The 16,689-nt window shown below is 37.9% G+C and overlaps 1 protein-coding gene across 2 annotated transcripts; it reads left to right on the top strand.

Annotated features, from left to right (window-relative positions):
• Window positions 1-199: 199 nt before the first annotated feature.
• On the top strand, window positions 200-16,394 carry pla2g4aa (phospholipase A2, group IVAa (cytosolic, calcium-dependent)). 2 transcript variants are annotated; one of them, XM_047161205.2, is made up of 19 exons: window positions 200-328; window positions 1,219-1,336; window positions 1,727-1,808; window positions 1,899-2,047; window positions 2,610-2,723; window positions 3,974-4,011; window positions 4,125-4,269; window positions 4,615-4,751; window positions 4,880-5,102; window positions 5,869-5,983; window positions 6,647-6,784; window positions 7,842-7,934; window positions 8,629-8,694; window positions 9,146-9,385; window positions 10,051-10,203; window positions 10,478-10,662; window positions 10,947-11,136; window positions 12,249-12,406; window positions 14,343-16,394. In XM_047161205.2, the coding sequence occupies exons 2-19, from the start codon at window positions 1,304-1,306 to the stop codon at window positions 14,490-14,492; spliced, it is 2,409 nt and encodes an 802-aa protein (XP_047017161.1). In that variant the 5' UTR covers window positions 200-328; window positions 1,219-1,303; the 3' UTR covers window positions 14,493-16,394. The 2 variants fall into 2 exon arrangements, with proteins under 2 accessions (XP_047017161.1, XP_017346144.1); XM_017490655.3 differs by lacking the exon at window positions 10,051-10,203.
• The last annotated feature ends 295 nt before the right edge of the window (window positions 16,395-16,689 follow it).

The raw sequence follows: 16,689 nt of genomic DNA, 5'->3' as shown, positions 1-16,689 counted from the left end.
TATTCATGACTAAAGACTGACTCAATTCGAAGGAAATTTTCTTCAGACGCCTAAAGCTACAATTAAATCAACTCATTCCTTTACAAACGGTGAGCTATAATAATAAAGTGTGTGTATGTATGTGTATGTGTGTGGGTTTGTGCACGTTTTGGCTTTCCATAGTGGGCGGGGCTTCTGTAGATCGGCTGATTCACAGTTTCTCGTCTTTCTCTCCTGCCCAGTACCTCCACTTTCATCGAGAGAGAAGGGGAGAGTGAGTGAGAGAGAGAGAGAGAGAGAGAGAGAGAGTCGGCTGACTTTTAGGATATGCTTCTGCTCTGCGTTAAAGGTAAGTAGAAATGAAAACTCTATTCATTTTAATGTAACTTCTTTTTAGTAGTAGAAAAACCTGGACATTGTAAGCTGTGGTGTTAATTAAAATAAAGTTAGAGAGCAACATTATTAGTTGGATGTGTGTTTGGTTTCCCAGAGTTATTGGTTTTGCACTGCTTGAACATTGCGTCTAATATAAAAGTAAACATCCAGAAGATTAATTGACTGATTCACGATGTTGGTGGAAACACGCATGCGCGAGAAGTTAATGTATTTGTTGTAGAGTTGATTTCATGAAAGGCGTAGATAGTTTCTACTGCTGCAACACATACAGACCTCTAAAAGAAACACCAAAAAAAAAAAAAAATACAAACACAGCTATGCACGACGTTTTGGTTTCCTGTTGCTCTCGTAATAATCATAGTGAAAACAACGAAGTTAGATAGATTGGTAGATAGAGCACAGAAGATCTTAAAATGTCTTGTTTATATATATATATAAGAAAAACACATGTGGTCACAAAAACATATTACAAGAAGTACAGTAAATTATATATATATATATATATATATATATATATATATATATATATATATATATATATATAATTTACTGTACTTCTTGTAATATGTTTTTGTGACCACATGTGTTTTTCTTGAGATAACACAAAGCACTTTTCAAGATTTTAACACAACAAACATTGTCTTGCTGAGATATTGACCTAATTAATTTGAGTTGTTGAAAGAACATGAGATAACAAGCTGGAAGTCTATTCAAATATACTGCTACATCACACTTAGACCTTTGGGAATTTAGTTATCGATAGAATCTCAGAGCTCACTGTGATGTTAAATTGTTTGTTACAATTTTATTGATTGAAACTCTTACCACATTTTTCTCTTTTAGTTAACAGATGCCACCCAAGACAAACAGAAGCCTTTCCTGACATATAAATGTGTTTCCCTAGGCTGAAACTTACATTACTGGCAGGATGTCCTCCATAGACCCCTATCAGTACATTATAGTAAGTTCAACCTTGTATTTTGAAGGTAGTCTTTTTCTTTTTTTTTTTTTGTAGTCTATTTTACATGAAATGTGATGTTGTTCATACCAGATCACAAAATTTTTTTTTTGCCACAATTCAGTGGCAGGGCTGAAATGTGACTCATATATGCATGACACATCATTCAACAGTTTCTCCAGACTGCATTAATTTTACTGTATCAGTTTTTTTATTTAATTGGAGAAAGTACGGGATTGGTTCACATCTACAAAACCCAAATGTTGATATGTATATAAAAATCCCATCCAGGTCTATAAAAACCCAGTTTATTTCTTTTCTCAACTAACCTGTCATCAGCTGTTTCTCTTGGCTGGTTGCTTAGTCACTGATATGAGTGTTTTGTGTCATCAGGTTGAACATCAATATTCTCACAAGTTCAGAGTGACTGTGGTGAGAGCGGAAAATGTCACTAAAGGCGCGCTTGGGGACTTGCGTGAGTGTAGACTTTGTTTTGTTAGCGCTTGTTGTTACAGCAAGATGTTGCGTATGATGAAGCATTCATTGTGTATCTGTTTGTGAGCAGTGGACACGCCAGACCCGTATGTAGAGCTGTCAATCCCAACTGCTCCCGAGTCACGAAAAAGAACACGTCACATAGACAATGACATCAATCCCAGGTGGAACGAAACTTTCGAGTTCCTTCTGGACCCACAGCAGGACAATGTGTTGGAGGTGAGAAATTCGTTATTGAATATATCACCGGATTTTAATAATCAGATCTAATAGTATCGAATTCTACGACAGCACTGTTGAATTCTCAGTTCTGGTAAGTCAGAACATAATTTCCTGTAACAGGAGCTTTGATACTAGCACTGTCGGCATATTCTATTAATGTGCTTGTTCTTATGTGTTATCATTTCTGTAGTAACAAATCATTTACAGGGAATTGTATGGCAGACACTCACATAATTAAAAGCTAATAATAAACAGATTTTTAAGTAATAACTAAAATATATAACATTAAATATTATTCAATGGATACATAGGATGATGTTCTTTAATAAATAAAAATGTGTAATTGTTGGAACATTGCTGTGATGTAAGAGAAATAAAACTCTTTGTTGTCGTAATGGCACTCAGTTTTGTTATTTTCATATTATAGCACACCCTGTTGTGTTATACTCCTTTCACATATATCATCCAGTCACTGAATTACCGGTAATGTGAATTAGCAATGATAAGTGACTATCACTGATCTTTCTTTGTCATCACACTCTCCTTTCTCACATTTTAGATGACTTTAATGGATGCCAACTATGTCATGGATGAGACTCTGGGCACAGCTACATATCCAGTCAGCAAACTGAAAGTAGGACAGCCAGAGATGGTGACTCTGCCTATTGGCAAGGTAGGCTAATGCGTATTAATGGGGTCAGATCAGATTGTAGTGTTTAAATTGGTATAGAAGAAGTGAGTGGGGAATGAATAAGGATGATGATTAGGTATTTTCCCGCAAACGTGGTCAGTCAACAGACATAGTTGGTGTATGACGTTTGCCTCTTTGTTTTAGCACTGAATCTATAACTGAACTGTATGACTACTGTAAATCATGACACATCCACCTTCAAAACGTTGTTTTTTTTACCAACTCAAACAGACTTGCTTATGTGCCTTCTGACTTTGTATCACATAATGTTATCTATAAAACTGGACAAAAGGACATCCCAGAGCAACAGTACCCATGTTAGAGACAGAATGTTGTGTAGAGACTTATTGCCCAAACTGTTTGTTCAGGGTGGATAAGAAATGTTAACTTGCTTTGAAGAAGCATAAAAGAAGGAGCATGAAAATATTCCATTTGTCAATTTAATGTCCAATGCTTTCATTTCATAAATAGAGCTATAGTAATATGGTTTCCAAAGGAATATGTGCAAGACCTTATAAAAACACTGTAGCTGGCAAAATGTCAAATTTGTACATTTCTGGTCCTGGTACATGTTGTGTGAAGTCTAGCTCAGGATTAATGTCACTAATAGCTTGTGTCTGTACATGGGTGTGTTTGAATGTAACTTCTTCACTGTGCTGAGTGATTAAATAACACAATAATCCTGACAAGTGATCAGTAATATTTAGAGGTGGATGACATAAGAGTGTTGCGAAACATTGGAAAAGAATGTGGAGTAATAACACACTCTACAGTATGAAGTATGTGTCTGAAGTTTTGGAGCCAAACTGGTGGTTTATCAGAACTTTTCTGCTTAAGGTCTTTCTTCTGGTGGGTGTAATACCTTTTAAAATTTTCATTAAGCAATAGTTTGGCCAAAAATTAAATATACAACATTTTCCACTTATTGTAAGTGTAGTTTCATGTTGTTGTTGTGTCTGACATTTGCTTCATTAGTTTTCCACTAAAGCTATGACATGGGTAAGATAGGTAATGGAGATAAGTGGAGATAAGGGAAGGGAATCATAAGCCATCAGTGAAGGGATTTACCCAGAGCAGACTGATTTTTTTCTTATTTCCTGCTGTTTTTGTCTCTGTGGCCTGTGAAAATGGAATAATTAATATACCAGGCTTTTTTTTGCTGTCAGTAATGCATGCAAATCCAGAAGGCAGACTTGGCAAAAAAATAAATTAATATTACTTTATATCACCAGACTACAAAGGTGCACCTGGAGCTGTCATTGGAAGTCTGGTAAGTACATCAGTCTTCTCAGAAAAGCAAGGCTTTGTAAAAAAAAAAAAAAAAAAAATTCTTGTTGAGCCTCCCGTGTTAGTGTTACTAACGACAGCTTTTTCTCTCTGTAGTTCGTCCACTGACCTGCGCTTCAGTATGGCCCTGTGTGATCAGGAGAAGCTGTTCAGAGAGACACGTAGAGACAGAGTCATACTGGGCATCAAAAGATTCCTTAACATGGAAAACCCAAGGTTCCTGCCCACCTCACAGAACGAGGTGAGCTCTAGTCACTTATAAGTGTGTCTCTCCAACTGGGCAGAATGTACAAATCACCCCATTTTCTACATTTTTGGAACTTGTATACCATGAAAAGCTTTTACAGCAGGGAAACACATTAATAAGCCTATGCAGAATTGCAGAATTTTTCACGAGGGATCTTGAGGCATTTAATAATTATTTTTCCTATCTATAGTCAAGTGTGTTTGTACATAATATGTATACATTCACCTACAATATTTGTTACGCATTGGATATGTTGCCCTATTTCTAACAGTAAATCTGTATTAATTATTACCATGTCTTATTATTACCTTATTACCTATATCTTATGGCTGTGTCCAGGTTCCCACCATCGCTGTTGTGGGATCAGGAGGGGGTTTTCGTGCCATGGTGGGCTTCTCTGGGGTGATGAAGGCTCTGTATGAGTCTGGAGTGCTGGACTGTGCTACATATGTGGCAGGACTTTCTGGCTCAACATGGTCTGTATATGAATCTGTATCTGTTTTTTCATTCACTTTCTCTTCCTTCCTTCCATCCATCATTCCTCATCAGTGAGCACTGTACTGGCTGTAACACTCTCTGATCATTAACGGACACGTTTGCACAGGTACATGTCCACGCTATACTCACACCCAGAGTTTCCAGAGAAAGGTCCCAAAGACATCAATCAGGAGCTGATGAAGCGTGTGAGCAACAATCCACTCAAACTGTTGATGCCACAACACATCAAACGCTACATTAAAGCTCTGTGGAAGAAGAAAGCAAACGGCCAGCCCGTCACGTTCACTGACATCTTCGGCATGCTCATCGGAGAGACACTTATACCGGGGGTGAGAAGGTTACACACACGCACACACAAAAATAGAAGTGTCATCAACAGATGTATTAACCTGAAGTCTAGATCATCGAGCACACACTTAAAAAGGCATCATTTGGCCGCCGTTGCAGGATAAGTATGCATGAAGCAATTCATATACAAATCAAATTGGGGTTAAATTTATTGAAAGAATTTAATCATCCAACTTTGTGCCACATCTCCTGATTGAGTGTGATGATCAACTGAAGTGACATCAAACTGTAATCTGTGGAGATGTTAAGTAACTCTGTGTTCTGGGTAGCTGCTGCTGTTTTAGCTTTAGTTTGTTCTTAGATAAGAGCATATCGTACAGTTTAAGAAACCCCACTAGCACTGGACACAGTCTGAAAGCAGTGTGTGATTATTTTACAGTTTGCACAGGTCGGAGTTTTACCACTGTAAACTTTTGAGATCTACACTGGCAACAGTGTTAATACTCTCTTATCACTAAAGCACCAATCCTGACAACAGTGCCAAGCGCACTGAGGCAAGCTCATATCTCCATAAGAAAAACACAATGTCCTGCTCTGACGTGTTCCTCAACATGCTCTCAAAAGTTTGGAGCCCATAAATCAGCCAGAAGCCAGAAAAGAGGGCCTGGGTCATGGAAAGAATTCAAATCTTTTATCACTGAAACGTTATTCTGTTTTTCTCTGTGTGTGTGTGTGTGTGTGTGTGTGTGTGTGTGTGTGTGTGTGTGTGTGTGTGTGTGTGTGTGTGTGTGTGTGTGTGTGAGACAGCGGATGGACACGACACTGAGCTCCATGCAGGAGAAGGTTAAGCTAGGTCAGTGTCCCCTGCCTTTGTTCACCTGCCTGCACGTCAAACCCAACGTCTCTGAACTTATGTTCGCCGGTAAGAGCATGCTTCTTACGTTTAAATTTTTTTGTGAAATTTAGTTTCAAATAAATAGCTTTTTACATTTTTGTCCATCTGTACCATGAACACAAGAATACTATATAACATACTATATAATCTATATAACAGTTGAAGCTATGCCAGCTATTTCTTTCCTTTACTAATTCCCCATTCATTTCCGTCACCTAATTCACCTCATTTCTGTCATCACCATTAATTCAAGACTAACTCGGCAGGTCAGAAAGTCAGCATTTCATTCAGATGGAGTTGGCCGTGGGCCCACCTGATGCAGCATGGTGGCAACAGCTAAACACATTTGCTTAGATTTGTATAGCTTGCAGCAGACATGCAAAGCACACTCATGATCAGCATTGCTGTATTGACATAGTACTGATCTATCATGGAGGCAGTAACAGCTCTTCCATCTATTGTAGTGAAACTGTCCTGTAAGATGATAGTTTGCCACACATGACAACTTTGACTAAACAAAGCAGAGTGTCAGGAGGCAGAGTTTACAGCAGGCATCTGGCGATTATTTTCGAGATAGTTGTTTTATTTCACGGTGTAAACAAACTGAAACTGACTAAAGATTTCTGAGAACTTATCACATAAACCAGGTAGAACTTCCTGTTAATTCTGTACGCATTTTTCCCATGACAGACTGGGTGGAGTTTAGTCCTTATGAGATTGGCATGGCAAAATATGGCACCTTCATGGCCCCTGAGCTCTTTGGCAGCAAGTTCTTCATGGGCAGCGTTGTGAAAAAGTATGACGAGAACCCACTACACTACCTAATGGGTAAGATACTGAGGAAAGAAAATCTGTCCTATTAAAAAAAACGATATAAAAACTTTGATAACTAGATCTTCATCATAATCTATACTCACCTGATGCCTCATCCTCAACATGTATTTTAATTTTTTTAGTTACCTCCAGAATTATTGGCACCCTTCATGAGAATAGAAATAAAATAATTGTATAAAATAAACACACGGTGATTGGAAAACTGACTTCCTTTAACAATCATCCTTCAACAAAAGTTATTCCAGTTAAAGCATTCTTTTAAAAAAATTTATTTATTTTTTTCTTCAAAATGTGGCAAAATTATTGACACCCTGAAAGAATATTTAAAATGCACACAAATGGTCAGACTAAAAATGCTGCTTAATCTCTAGAAACCATGTTGACTGAAAATGAGTTTGCCCGCATGTAATATCCTTTCATACTTCATCACCTTAGGGAAAAATCAAAGAGCTTTTAACAACAAAGGGACAAATTGTGATTAGCCCATACAAGTCAGGTTTAATGGATATAGAAAATGCATAAGCAGTAAAAAAAAAAAAAAAAAATCTCATCAAGTGCAATCAGGGCTGAAAAGTTTCAAAAGTCTATGACAGTAAAAAAAAAAAAAAAAAGAAGAAGAAAGGCAGAAAGTACACACTGAGGAGGATGGTGAAGGAGGCATAGAAGAACCCAACTGCCACAGTTTTGTTAATTCTTTGGATTTAAAAATCAGTTAGACAAACCTAATAATATATCACAGAGGGCTGGCATTCACAGTAATAATGAAGTAGCACACTGTAACCTGTGACAATTGAAATATTTACATTTGTCAGTATTGTTATATGACAATAATAATTGAGAAATTAGGTCATGCTCTGAAGATAATGGAATTGAAACTCTTCTAAATTTGTCTAGTGAAGAGTGATTCAATAAATGGTTAAGCCAGTGTATTATGTATAATTAACTTATAGGAAAGGTCTCCTAGAAGTGAGATGGCTGAACAGAGTGGTGTGTGTGTGTGTGTGTGTGTGTGTGTGTGTGTGTGTGTGTGTGTGTGTGTGTGTGTGTTTAGGTGTGTGGGGCAGTGCTTTCTCCATCCTGTTTAATCGAGTCATCGGAGTGAAGGAGACAACTGGATGCAGCAGCACTATGGAGGAGGAGCTCGGTAGGATTGGTCGCATCCTTTTCTTACAATATGACTATTTGCGACCTTTAACTTATTGCAAACACGTTGAAAATCTATCATCTGTAAGTGATGGTGGTATGCTCTGTCTGAAAGTAGGCCAGTCAGTAAATAATGTCTTTCTGTCTGGTTTAATTGGTCGTACTTGTTCTGTAGAAAATTACACTTTTTTTCTTCTTCTATAAACTGTGGGTGCGATCACTGGGTGGATTATGACTTCCTTTCTCACTCTGAGAAAAGACCGTGGGAAATTAATCAGTTTAGACCTTAACACATTTCTTTCACGCACATGCACAAGCTGATGTAGCACATTGTCTGAATTGTGACTGTAACAAAACAAACAGCATGTTCAGTATTACTGAATCGATACGAGTTTCTCTGTATCTGTAAAGTTCAAAACCGTGTCACCTTTGCATGAGCTGTTTCATTCTTCTTGTCCTGGTAGTATGCAATTCACTGAATCATTTATACATATAACTGTATTATGTGTGTTAAAATGTCTTTTTAAAATATGTAGCATATGTTTAAATTGTACTGAAACCCAAAAAAAGATTAAGGTTCATATTTTATGCACCAAACAATATAGAATGGAAACTAAACAAAAGTAAGAGCTGAATCTGTAAGTGTAGAGAATTTCTATACAGCTATTTCATTGCTTTGTGCTTTTTATTTGCAGAGCAAATTAAACCAGAGCACATTCTTGGAAACGACACAACAGATAACGAAGAGGAACTGCGCAGGAGTGAGTCGCTTTTATAGTTCTCTCAAATACACTTTGTCAAAACTGAATTCACACTCAGTTATCAAATAAGCCATTTGTCTTCCTTCATTTCTTGCTTTGTCTCTTCTTTTTCTGTCTTTTTTGCCTTCTCTTGCTATTCGCTCATTCTTTTTTTTTATCCATCTTTTTTCCCTCTTAACTGTATTTATTTTTCTCTCTATTTTTTGTCTCTCTCTTCTTGCTCTCTCTTTGTTTTACCTCCTCTTCTTCCCCCTCTTTCCCTGTCTTCTTCTTGCAATATTCCCCTCTTCTTTGACTCTTTTTATCTTTCTCCTTTCCTCACTTTTTCCTTATTCATTTCCCTGTTTCTTCACACCTTCCATTTATTCTTACCTTTACTCTTCCTCTTCCCCTGTTTCTTCATCTCTTCTCCCTTGTTTACATATTTTGTTTTCCTCTACCTGTGTCTCAGTGGGTACAGAGTCTTCTGAGGTGGAGGAGGAGCGGCAGCGTAATGCTCAGGCAAGCTGGGTGCAGTGGATGTTCACCTCCATGGTCGGTGACACGTCACTGTTTAACACACGTGAAGGCCGTGCTGGAAAAGTGCACAACTTCATGCTGGGCCTGAACCTAAACTCGTCTGCGCCTTTCACACAGCGCCATCCTTTCCTGCCACAGGTCTCTGTTGAGGATGAAGTGGACGCCGTCACAGGTGCACAAACATGCATGCTTTATCCATTAGCTGTTTAGGAGAAAACTCTTAGTGTGCAACATCAGTTTTCTGTAAATCTGAGAATTTATGCCCTCCATAATAAATGACCATTTATGTTATGCAGGCATACTTGCTCCTCTGCATGCCACTGCAGGTTTGGCCCTAAGCGCTGTGCTGTGCTGCACTGCTTTCAGTTTGTAGCACTATATAAAGGCTTGTTTCAGTGAGTCAACTTTAGTGCCAGTTCCCAGTCACACTGCAGTGAGGAGAAAACGCAGTTTATGTTCAGTACTCCTTCTAAAACATAAGTGTGGAATTTTCAGACTACTTCAGACCTTTAGCATTATTTAATGTTAATGTGTACCATAGTAGTCCATTATCCTGCATGTGTTTTGACAGCTTGCTCCTGGATTAACAGGAAGCTCCCTAAGTTCATGTTGATTATGTTTTTGAAAAAGATTTTTTTGAAGATTTTAAGGAGGAAAGTGTACCATTCTTTTTTTGATACATAATCAGTGATTGTGTATGGAAGGTACTTTTAAAGCATTCCTTCCCGGAGACTGACAGGTACTGAGGCCACGCCTCCTTTACAGGGATTGACAGGTACAGAGGGCATGCCTATTCCACTGAGACAGACAAGTACTGAAGCCACACACCCTTTACAGGGACTGACAGTAGAGAGGCCATGTCTACTCCATTGAGACTGACAGGTACTGAGGCCAGAGCCCCTTTACTGGGACTGAGAGGTACTGAGGCCACACCCCCTATACTGGAACTGGGATGCACTGAAGCCATGCCTCCTTCAGTGAAACTGACAGGTACTGAGGCCACACCTCCTTTGCTGGATTAGACAGGTGCTGAGGCCACATCTCCTTCACTGGATTAGAGAGGTACAGAGGCCATACCTCCTTTACTGGATCTGGTAGGTACTGTAGCTACGCCTCCTTTGCTGGGACTAACAGAATCAAATGAAGACTTGCTGAAGAGTCATAATTCATGCACTCTCCTCAAAAAGCACAATAATCTAAATGGCTCAGGTGCCGTTCATAATCGGTCACATTTAGAGTCCTTATAGATATACTTTTCTTGTAGATCCCAATGAGTTTGTTCACATCTACGAGCCTCTGGATGTAAGGAGTAAGAAGATTCATGTGGTGGACAGTGGCCTAACCTTTAACCTGCCCTATCCACTGATCCTGCGACCCCAGCGGGGCGTTGATCTCATCATATCTTTCGATTTCTCAGCCAGGCCGGGTGATTCCAGTCCTCCCTTTAAGGTTAGTATGGAAAATAGTCCAGGTAGAGACCATGATTCTTTTTTGCATCATGTGTCATGCAGATGAGAACAGGTTATTGCGGCAGTTATAACAGCAGCAGAATAGGCATAGGGGGACAAAATCTGGAATGGGATGTTCAAAAAGCACATATGGGTGTGATGGTCCAGTGTCCACAGACTTTTGGCCATATAGTGTAGCTGCATATTCTAAATAATTTAATATGATTGTATCTTATGACCGTTTCAAACCTTTAATATGATACTGTGACATATCTTTTCTCTCAGGAGCTTTTGTTGGCCGAGAAATGGGCACGCATGAACAAGTTGCCTTTCCCTAAGATTGATGTGAAGGTGTTTGATCGCGAGGGTCTACAGGAGTGTTACGTGTTCAAGCCCAGGCCGGAAGACAAACACTGCCCCACTGTCATCCACTTCGTCCTGGCCAACATCCACTTCAGGGAGTTCAAAGCTCCCGGTGAGGACAAAAAACATATTTTATGGAGCTGTTTCAAACTGTGTTCTTTGCATAATTTTAGTGTGTACACACTGAGGAATTCAACAATATAGTGCACTATTAATACATACTACAATTGCTGAAGGTATCTGGACTAACCTACAAACATCCAGCTACTAGAAAGTCAAATATATAGCGTATGGTCTAAGACTTTAGTGTGCAATTTAGGAGACGAATAATTCATTAGTTATAAAGCCGTTTTTTTTTTTAAGCTGCAGTAGCTGTGATGCTTACATTTATAGAATATTTCTTAGTACAAGAAGGTTGTTTGGTATTTACAATAATGTCCTGTAAATGTAAAAGGTAAAGGGTTTTGACTTGTTAGCAGATTATGTATCCACATACACTGAAGATATAGGTTTAAAGGCATTTTAATTTCTCAGTTTCCTCCTTAATTTGGTCACCTGCCTATTCCCACCCACGAGGCAGCTCTCTCTTATCATGTGACATCTACCGTGAAGGCTAACACATGCTTCATTTGAGATATATGAAGCCAGTCAACCACATCCTTCTAAACTGCTACTCATGCTTGACAGGGGAGAGGCAGAAATGTTACCCCTCCCACCCAGACAGCACAGACGGTTTTGCTTCCGAGCCATTGTTGGGATTCAAAATCGATTCAAAATCATGATCTCTGAACAATAGGGTGAACATATTTTTGTTGCATCATTCTGGAGCCATCGGATTATTTAAAAATCCAATTAGTCAGCCGAAAGCTCACCTTAATATCACCTCACACTCTGCTCTGCTAGCAAATCTTCCAGTTGCTAGTTCACCAATACTAGCTATATTTAAAAAAAAATAAAAAATCCTGCAACCTTGGCTGTATGGTAGAATGGCTCGACAGTGGAACAGAATTAACACATAATCCACGTTTGTCATGCTGTCAGTGCACAGGCTCATGACTGCACATGAGAATGCGACCTTACTGTAACATCTGATGTTTGTACATTGTTGGTTGCTAGCCTGTGTCCTGTCTATTCATTGGTTAATCATTGTTAGTGTTATATTAAAGATTCCTTTGAGCTCTTTAATAATGTAAATAAAATGTCTTTTATGTTATTGTTCTGAAGGAGTTCCCAGAGAGACGGACAAGGAGAAGGAGTTTGGTGACTTTGACATATTTGACGATCCTGAGACCCCGTATTCCACATTCAACTTCCAGTACTCAAACCAGGCATTCAAACAGCTGCACGACCTCATGGAGTTCAACACGCTCAACAACATTGAGGTCTGTTTTCTCCCTCATTCAGAAAGGAATAGCTGAATACAGACTACAGAAAAATAGATCTTAATCAATATTATAATATATAGTGTATACAGCATATACTGTGCTGTATTATACAGTATAATTCATAAATTATAGTAATAATAATTATAGTAATTAAGTAATAATTTGTTTTATTCATATAATGCCCATCTCATACTCCTGATTGCTTTATAATAATTGTATAATATTTAAAGCTAATATAATGTGATTTAGTTTCCTAATTATATTATTAATGAATATTAGGAATTATATTATCTAAATGATTTCTAATGTACTGTACATACAGTGCCCCCTAATAATATTGGCACCCTTGGTAAATATAAGCAAAGAAGGCTGTGAAAAATTGTACCTTTTGAATCTTTTGTGCAAAGAAATCACAAAAGTACTCTGCTCTTAATCAAGCAATTGCAAACAAAACACAGGTTTATCAAAAAAAAATATCTTTGTTAAATATGTGTGGCACAATTATTGGCACACTTTTAGTCAGTACTTTGTGCTACCTCCCTTTGCCAAGATAACAGCTCTGAGTCTTCTCCTATAATGCCTGAAGACTTTGGAGAATACAGGGCAAGGGATCTGAGACCATTCCTCCGTACAGAATCTCTCCAGGTCCTTTAAATTTCGAGGTCCACGCTGGTGGACTCTCCTCTTCAGTTCACTCCACAGGTTTTCTATGGGTTTCAAGTCAGGGAACTGGGATAGCCATGGCAGGACCTAGATTTTGTGGTCAGTAAACCATTTTTGTGTTGATTTAGATGTATGTTTTGGACCATTGTCCTGCTGGAAGATCCAACCACGGCCCATTTTAAGCTTTCTGGCAGAGGCAGTCAGGTTTTCATTTAATATCTGTTGATATTTGATGCCATCCTTGATGTTATGTATCCTAACAAAATGTCCAGGTCCACTGTCAGAAAAACAGCCCCAACACATTAAAGAGCCAGCACCATATTTAACCATGGGCATGAGGTACTTTTCCATATGTCTACCTCTCTGTGTTTGCCAAAACAACCTCTGGTGTTTATTGCCAAAAAGCTCTATTTTGGTTTCATCTGACCATAGAACCCGATCCCATTTGAAGTTCCAGTAGTGTCTGTCAAACTGAAGACGCCTGAGTTTGTTTTTGGATGAGAGTAGAGGCTTTTTCGATGCATTTTCAATGCTTGTGCTATTTTCGTATAGCCACTTCATATTTTGTGAACTCAACAACTTTTTACCGCACATCACAGCTGTATTCCTTGGTCTTACCCATTGTTATGAATGACTAAGGGAATTTGGCCTATGTGATTCCTCATATTTATACCCCTGTGAAACAATAAGTTATGGTTGAATAATTTCATAATCTGGATGTCCTAAAATATATAAAATATTAATGGGAATATACTTAAAATATATTTTTCTCATATGAATTCATAAGGGTGCCAATAATTGTTGCACCGCTATATTTAAGATTTTTTTTTTTTTTTTTTGCTGATACACCTGTGTTGTGTTTGCAATTGTTTTAAATCCATGAGAGCAGAGTATTTTTGTGAATTTTTTTTTAACAGAAGATCAAAAGGTTAAACAATAAAGACAATTTTTCACAGCCTTCTTTGCTCATATTTACCAAGGGTGCCAATATTAGTGTAGGGCACTGTATTTTTGGCCACACCTCCTAACTCGCAAACCTCCTAACTTGACTGTTTGCTGAGTAAGAAAGTTAACTATCCTCAGTCTATTTCTGTATGTGTGTGTATATGTGTGTGTGTGTGTGTATATATGTATATATATATATATATATATATATATATATATATATATATATATATAATGATTTTAAATGACTTCAGGTTCTCTGGCATCGCCCCCAACCCGCCCCCACCCTTTGTTGTTGTTTTTTCCCCCCCGCATTGTTTTGCAGCTTATAAAAGACGCCATCAAAGACAGCATTCTCCAGAGGCGGATGAACCCGTCACGCTGCAACGTCTCTCTTTCGCTCAATGAGATTGAAAACAAGAAGTTCCTGAAACGTGGCACCAGCAGCATAAAGAAGGCCACACCTAACAGATAAACAGAACCAGCGGATAAATCACAGTCTCGGCTTCCTGAGAGTTTGGATGTGGTATCAGAGTTTGCTGGACAATAGGTTAAAATGGAAATAAGTTAAAGCAAGCAGAACTGGATACGCTATGTTAACGCGCAGTATGTAACTGGCATTTTTGTGGCGTTTCCAACATGTTTAAAGCTTTTAGCAGTCATTAACAAAGAGACAGATTGTGTTGCCTGTGTACACACACACACACACACACACACACACACACACACACACACATACATACATACATATAGATCTGTGGTTAAGGTTACAGTGTAGAAAACCACAAACTGTTCAATATGTAGTGCATAGTGATGTCTGAAAACCACGTCTCTGCACTCCCACAGAGAAATCCCACAATGCACTGTGGTATGAATAACATGTGAATTTCCATAACAGACCATGGAGTTTGGCTAGAATTCATATTTTAAAAAGAGTCCCAATCTTGCGTGTATTTCCTGATTTGTAAGTCGCTTTGGTAAAAGCGTCTGCTAAATGAAATGAAAAATGTAAATGTAATCCTTTCTTCCAAGATGTCTTCCAAGTGTTTATATGGTGTAGTTTCAGTGGCTAAGAAATAGTGTATATTGCCCATAAGGCACTGTCACTGATTTTCAATTAATCAAAATATTGTAGAAAACAAAAAAACCCACAAAACTATGTTATTTATAACAAATAGCTAAAAGTAATTTATTTTACATCTCTGTGATTCCTGTCAGTTTAATCAGGTCTTTATGTCATGACAAGTTATACCTCGTCTCGGTCCTGATCCTGTGTAGTGTTCGACCCTTTTCTGTAAATCTAGAGTAAGTTGTCTAGTGTGCATTCGGTTTAAGACAACTTGCTGACTGTAACACTTCGTTTGTTTAGCTCCATTTTGAAGACCTGAGACTTCTAGTCATTGAAAGATTAAATTACACAGAAACGCATACTTTCCCTTCCACAAGCTGCCTGAAAGGATCAGCAGAAAGTGATGGCATGATGTGACATGTTGTGTACACTGTACACGCACACTTCCTGGCATCATACACACGTTCCAGTGTCTGAATGATGTCTGCTCATGAAATTCAAGCCTTTTTATACTGGAAACTTTTCTGTAAGATAATATGCTCATTCCTGTAAACTGTATTTTGGAAACTGGTCACATGACCAGCCGTTTGAGTGTGGGTGAGGACTGGGATGACCAGTTCATTTGTTTTTATCATTATTATCATTATTATTATTATTATTATTTAGTATGTATGTGCCATTTTCTGTGTATGTACCAGATATCAGTACTGCAAATAAATATTTCTGATGTTTCATTAGAATAAGATTTATTTATACTGTTAATTACAAAGTTCAGGAGAGTCACTCAAAGTAACTTTTATGTTTGTAATCTTAGTATTTTTGTGTAGTAAGTAGACTTATTTATGAATCAAGTATGTTTAACATCATCTAAGTTCTGTGGCATTATTGAAGGCAATTTGACCTCATGACTTTATAGTTAACTCTACAGTTAATAGCACATAACACTGTACAATTGGCACTTGATAACACTAACAATGAAAATGAGATACAACAAAATGTACTGCAGAATGAGAACTGTTTGTCTTCTTGGTTATGGAAATAACCAATAATTTTTGCAGACAAATCATTCATTCTTTATTTTTTGACAGACCATTGAAGAAAAAAAAGATTTTCAGAAATCACCATCAGTGGTTGATGTGAGTTACACTTACTTCAGGGAGTATGTGCTTGATATGCATCCTGAATTAAAGACTGTTCAAATAATGATATTCAATAGTTTTGTTGTATTTTATTGGATTCAGAATATCTCTGTAATTATTTAAATTGTTGTACCTTAATAAAAATCCAGTTCAATCTGGATAACCAAGAGTACTGAATATCATCCTTTCTTGTTTCTTTGCAAAAACACTACATAAATTACTAACGAATAACTACAAAACCATCGTGAGCAACTATAAGGTTTCTGTCGGATCATTTCTTTTCAGCAGAGATTGGCTTGTGAATTGACTTGTGGTTCACAGACCCAGCTGGTGACCTGAGGCACGACCCCCGAGTTGTTGCAACCAACAGATATCCAGACACACATAAACAAAACTAATACATGGATTATCCTGATCCACTTCATGTCCGGCTTCATAACCAATGTAATAAACTGGATCCAGGG

This window comes from Ictalurus punctatus, chromosome 17, assembly GCF_001660625.3.
Source record: "Ictalurus punctatus breed USDA103 chromosome 17, Coco_2.0, whole genome shotgun sequence".
NCBI lineage: Eukaryota > Metazoa > Chordata > Actinopteri > Siluriformes > Ictaluridae > Ictalurus > Ictalurus punctatus.
This window is presented reverse-complemented; position numbering and strand designations above follow the sequence as displayed.